The 5,932-nt window shown below is 36.0% G+C and overlaps 1 protein-coding gene across 1 annotated transcript; it reads left to right on the top strand.

Moving 5' to 3' along the window:
- Nucleotides 1–349: 349 nt before the first annotated feature.
- On the top strand, nucleotides 350–4,596 carry LOC110894471. Its single transcript, XM_022141697.2, has 12 exons — nucleotides 350–680; nucleotides 991–1,055; nucleotides 1,890–1,988; nucleotides 2,093–2,225; nucleotides 2,303–2,362; nucleotides 2,449–2,508; nucleotides 2,624–2,746; nucleotides 2,880–2,951; nucleotides 3,698–3,835; nucleotides 3,951–4,106; nucleotides 4,195–4,299; nucleotides 4,386–4,596. Exons 1-12 carry the CDS (start codon nucleotides 456–458, stop codon nucleotides 4,419–4,421), a joined length of 1,272 nt encoding a protein of 423 aa, XP_021997389.1. The 5' UTR covers nucleotides 350–455; the 3' UTR covers nucleotides 4,422–4,596.
- The last annotated feature ends 1,336 nt before the right edge of the window (nucleotides 4,597–5,932 follow it).

The following is a 5,932-nucleotide window of genomic DNA, read 5'->3' as shown; positions in this document are numbered from 1 at the left end:
TTTGGTAAAAAAGTCAGACGTTTGGATGAAAATAGCAAAAAATCCTAAAATTGAAGGACTATATGGTTCAAAAAAGTTATTTTGGATGAAAATGACAAAATGGTCAAACCTCAGGTACGATTTTGACAATTTACTAGTTTTTTAGAGTTTCATGCTCAGTTTTATGGAAAAGTTAACAAACGTAAGTCCTTATAGAAAAACTAAATGAGTTAAAGATGTAGATTCGTAGTGAGAGGTGAAATTAAAACTTAAAAAATTAATCGGTATCGATTTGATTCGTTACAGTACTAACTACCGACATAGTATAACAACCGATAATAGTGTTTGTAGAGTGTTTGGTTACGGTGTTAGCCAATTCCCGCATATCACCATTTGTGTTTGGACTTTTGGGTATATCATCGTCAGTCACCCACCTTTATCCATTAACATTCTTAGTTCTCCCCAGTGACTCTACAATGGGGAAAGGCACTAATAAGTTCGTCAAAAACACCAAACAACTCTTCGATAGCCAATTCAAATTCTTCAATCGCCATTTAGGCGAACCCTTGGCCCATTTGCTGGACATACCCGTCAAAATCATACTCTCCCCTTTCACCATCGCCAATGACATTTCCGGTTCTGCCCCTCGTGGCTTTGGCATCCCAGAATTCATCTCCAAAGTTTCTTATTCCGCTATCTTTGTAAGTTCTTTCAATTGGGTTTTTGAGTTAATTGCAGTTTTATTGTTTTTGACTAGTGGGATTTGTTAAAGTTCTGAAATTTATGATATCAGGTTGATAAAGAACCAATCAGGGGTTTGTATGAGTTGGGGCTAGTTTAGTAAAGTATGTTATTAAACCTGTTTAATACATATTCTTTTAGAAATAATTAAATTAGGAGGTTAGGCTCTATCATTTCTTGTTCTTGGTACGTAAAGCATATAACCGTGTTATTATGGACATGAGATATAAAGTACCTGTGTTTTGAGACCTAAGTGTGGTTAATGTTCAGGCGGTTGCTGCTCTTGGGACTTGTGATATTGCACTGGAGTTGGGAAAGAAAGTGATTTGTCAAAGGTGATTGTTGTTTTTGGTTAATTTTGTTTGTAGCTTGAATGTGCGTTAGGATGTTTGGTTTGGAATATTGCGTTCTAGTTGTCGTGTAATATTTCATTGATATACATCTTTTATGAAATGAAGTATGTGGTGGTGAACCGTTTGATTGTCATATGCGTAAGGAGGGCCGGCCCGTAAGACTTATCAACCTAGGCTAAGGCCTAGGGCCACCCAAAAACAAGGGCCTCTAGTTTTATTTCTTTTCGTATATTAGACTTGTTTTTTTTTTTGCCATTTAAACAACGCTTCTAGGCCCAATATTTAGGATTTTACACTAGGAGTCCGCACTGTCCACGCACGCAACACACCAACCCTCGTTGGCGTCTTTTGAGTAAGCAATGTGAAATTGATTGCGGACTGAGCGAAATTAGGGCCGATATTAGTAAAAATCATCGCTCTTGTTATTTAATGTCTCAAATCTCAATTTCAATTCATTTATACCAATAATAAGGCCCTGACTTTGTAGTTCGCTTAGGGCCTCCAAAAACGTTGGAACGGCCCTGTGCGTAAGAGGACCTTTGATTTAAGTTTGAAAAGTATTGTGGGAGTATAGTTCACTTGATATGACGAAGGGTTGTTTGTATAATCTATACCTACAATGCGTGACACTTTTAAGAATAATTAGTGTGTAGAACAAAATTTATTAAAGAACAATATAATCCCTAGCAATGATGGTGGATTAAGCAAACTGTTGAACCACTTATCGTATCTTTTAATTGTACGAAATGATAATATAACCTAACAGTCTTTTGATTTCTCATCTTTGCTATGGTCTTGTATGTCTTCAAACCGCAGAAACTGTCAAACTTGCAACGGATGGAATGCTTTAAGGTGTACCATGTGCAGAGGCACAGGGAAAGTCATGTACCAGGTGAAAAACTACACATTAAGAAGGTACACTCGTTGTATATAATCAGTTTTCTCAATATCATTATGAGTCTATGACTATATTTAGACTTTAAAACAATGAATTATGTTAATTAAATAAATGTATTCAGTGGAGAGAAAGCAACGGCTGAAGCTATCGCAGACGCCATAGCGGAGAATCGAGCAGAGCTCGTGCATCTTCCCGCCACCATGGATCTTAATGTTCCACTCCCCTCCAAAGACTGCGACAGCTGTGATGGATCCGTGAGCACATTTAAAAAAATAATAATATTATAATATCTTTAGTGTTTCCATGTAACACTGGCTTAATAATGTTGCAGGGTGTGATGAAATGCCCTGAGTGCAAAGATAAATTACAAATCAGGATTTCTGCCGATGACGTAAGTACTTAAGAATTATTCAGTTATCATTTATCTGTTACAAACCAGTGTCGCGAGCTTGTATTTAATATTTTACCAATGTGCAGATTATCGATCCGCCATGGAAAGCATACAACATAATGAAAAAAATGGACTATCCTTACGAGGTAGGTGTCATGATGTAAACAGTCTTTTAATGGTTATCGGTGGGTTGTAGGTAATGTTCTATTTTAAGTTATTAACATTTACGAAATTATCCTCACCTCAAAACGTACATTTCAGCATATTATCCACAGCATGAAAGACCCGAGCATTGCTGCATTTTGGTTGATTACGATGCCCCAGATTATGGGAGGATTTGAATTCGATGATGAGGTCAAGCAGAAAATTTGGTGGCAATACAAGGTTATTATTTATTATTTCTTAGCTATTGATTAGCCTAAAAATATGTTTCAGTTAAATTACAAAACTAGCCACACACTTTGCTTACTTAGTTTAGTTGCAATTGACCATTGATTTTTTTTTATTTTACATTTAGGAAAATATGCGGTATGATCATCTTCGGGATGCTGTAGCCAAGAGAAAACCTGGATGGGAGTACTTGCAAGAAGTGAGACATAATTAATAACCTGAAAGTTCACATATTCAAGTAACTATTATTATTATTATTATTAATATAACAAAAGAGGGTGTCTTAGCAATAGTACCTAAGACACAACCTTTATTTTTTATTGTTTTTGTCATATTTACAACAATGCCATCCAACCCATGTTTTTTTTTCTTTTTGTGTATTCAACCCTTTAACTTTTAGCATTGCTACTTACACCACCTCAACTTTCTAAAAACCTTGTAGAATGTCATTTTGCCTCCCTCGAGTTTTACATGCTTATTTTTATGTACGTGGGTCAAATAGAATACGTTTTCGCGCTTTAGTTGGTCTACGTTTTGTTCGGAAACAAGTCAGGTCAGATAAAATACGTTTTCACTAGGCGATATGAATTCGAGTTACTTTACGTTTCGACTCCGCCGCAACGCGTGGTACAGTTTTTTAACATAAAAAACACTTTTTTTACGTGCTTATTTTTAAGTACGTTTCATTAGAAATCCAAGTTGGTTTACGTTTCGACGTAAATTTTTTCGGTAATGAGTCAGACAGTCAGGTCAAATATAATACGTTTTCGTGCTTATTTTCATGTGCGTTTTCAGTGGTCCACGTTTTGACGTACATTTTGTTCGGAAAGGAGTCGGGTCAAATATTTGATGGTATAAGTTCGAGTCACTTTAAGTTTCGACGCCGCAACGCGTGGCGGATCAAAATACTAGTTATTTACAAGTTTTTTTTTTTATTGATATTAGGGTTTGATCTCAATGGATCCCGAACGTGCAAGGAATGATCCGGTGGTCGTTAAGAACATACCTTACTACAAAGCCAAAACTGCATTAGAGACGGAAGTCATGAAACTTAATCCGCCACCACGACCTCAAAACTGGGGGGTACGTGTTCTTTTACTTCACTTCAAAGTTAAAACAGGTTGTTTTACGTGCGAGTCAAAATGGGTCGGGTTGCCTTTTACAAATAGGTTTTGTTCATTTCAATAACTGGTTGCAGGAGCTCGATGTTCCACTAAATGAATCTTCATGGAGTGAGGAAGACTTAAAGGATCCAAAAAAGTTGTATGAAATGACGGTTCTTCTCAACGCCCAACGAGAAATTGCAGAAAAGATTTTGGATGATCAGTGGGAAACAAATTGGCGCCAAGAACAGGTAATGATTAATCAAATAAGTAAATATGTTACGTGGGATTTCACCGAACTAGTGTGTGAAAGTTGTTCGTGTTGTGTCTGTTTTCCAGTTGAACAAGATGTTGGAAGAGAAGCTACAACCATACATTCAGAATATTGAAAATGCGGTTCTTCCTCAACCAATATTGACTGGACCCCCGAAAAACGATCAACAGGTTCTTCCCTCTTTTTTGCAACTCTGGTCTGTGTTTTTGGTTTAGTACTTTAGTTAAAGTTTTTGATTCACTTTGATGTATGACAGAGTCATCGTCGAACTAGAAGATGGTGGTTTTTTTGATGAGATACGTGCCAGGTGTTCTGAGATATGGTAACAGAGTTACAGAGATAGGTAATCGGTTTATGTTTTAGTGTTTAATATATATTAAACTACATTTGATTTCTGTTGTACTAAAATTTTTGGTTCAATAATTTTATTAAGATCATCAAATTCTTGAGTGATCATATTAAGCTTCTGGTTAGGTGTTCCACAAGAGAGCATTTTTTCACCCTTTCATATACTTAATGGATCCGGGTCCATGACCATAGGTATCTGTTTGTTTTTGAAAATTCTAGATTTGCATTCGTTTCGAATCCCAACATTTGAATTCGAGTCCGGTCTTTAAACCAAACAGTGAAACTGGATTCAAACTTGTTTTGATCTTTTCAAGGTAAGTTCAAACAATATTATTATATATGGCAAACGAACTTGAACCGTACAGACAAACCTGGAATATTCAAGACGGGTAATGGGATAGGTATTAGGGTTTGAGATTGGTTTATAAAAATTTTGCGGGCATGAGAGGGATAGAATAAATGATACCCGAGGGATAGAATAGATGATACCCGGTTCGCCTACATAACACACACATGTTTTGTTATGAGTTAAATAATCATTTTTAGTTTTTGGGTAATAAGCGTAGTATACTAATTCAATAATTTTTAGTTTTTATATATCTACTTTTTTTTGTATAATAAAATTATTAAGATGTAAAAAAATAGTAAGAGATATAAATGGAAATCCAAACGGGTAATTTTTTTACATATTAACATGTATATCTAATATCCGACAGGTACAAGACATTTTTACAAAAAGGCATGAGACTAAGATTGCCAATATGCTATTTGTTGCGGTACCTATGCTTAGTACCCTGTGTTACCAAGCAAATATTATTGATGATCTAAGAAAACCAGAAGAAAGAATCTCATTCGCATATGAAAAAAAAAATATTATTATTGATTGATGTATCTAATAATCCACGGTATAAAATATAGTCTCATTGGCGGCCACCGCACCGAGTGATAACATTGCAAGCTCGGTTATATGGGTTCGCCTGACCTCTGCTATTGCAGTTATAATAAGATTGACCACGTTGGTTGCACGGGACATTGTTCTTACTCATTGCCTCATAGCTTATATACCCCCTTCCGGCTAGAATCCGTCGAGCGCTTTCGGACTCCATCATCATCTCTTCTTCAGGGTTGATGGTATCCCTTACTAGTTGACCCGGCCCATTTGAGAGATGACTCAATCCAACCCAATTCGGTTTAAAGGGCACGTTCATGGATGAGGAAACTGCAAAACAAGAAAACATCATAGCCCAAATGATGAGAAACATAATGCCATTAGTCATTTTAGACATGATTATGGTAAAAGAAGGATGAATTGAGGTTTTTGGTTTTATTGTTTTGATTGAGCATTGGTTGTTTCAATTTGGATACAAATTTGAGATTTTGGTGGAGAAATAATAGATTTGTTTTGTGGTTTAGATTTATGATCCACAAATTTAGAGAGCTATATTTGTTTTTCAC

This window comes from Helianthus annuus, chromosome 3 (genome assembly GCF_002127325.2).
Source record: "Helianthus annuus cultivar XRQ/B chromosome 3, HanXRQr2.0-SUNRISE, whole genome shotgun sequence".
Classification (NCBI taxonomy): Eukaryota; Viridiplantae; Streptophyta; class Magnoliopsida; order Asterales; family Asteraceae; genus Helianthus; species Helianthus annuus.
The sequence above is the reverse complement of the archived record's forward strand: the minus strand, read 5'-3'. Positions and strand labels throughout refer to the sequence as shown.

Coding starts and splice junctions, on each gene's coding strand:
- LOC110894471 (XM_022141697.2), top strand. CDS start 456: ATGGGGAAAGGCACTAATAAGTTCGTCAAAAACACCAAACAACTCTTC. Junction 2,226..2,302: donor GCGACAGCTGTGATGGATCC/GTGAGCACATTT, acceptor ATAATGTTGCAG/GGTGTGATGAAATGCCCTGA. Junction 2,363..2,448: donor TCAGGATTTCTGCCGATGAC/GTAAGTACTTAA, acceptor ACCAATGTGCAG/ATTATCGATCCGCCATGGAA.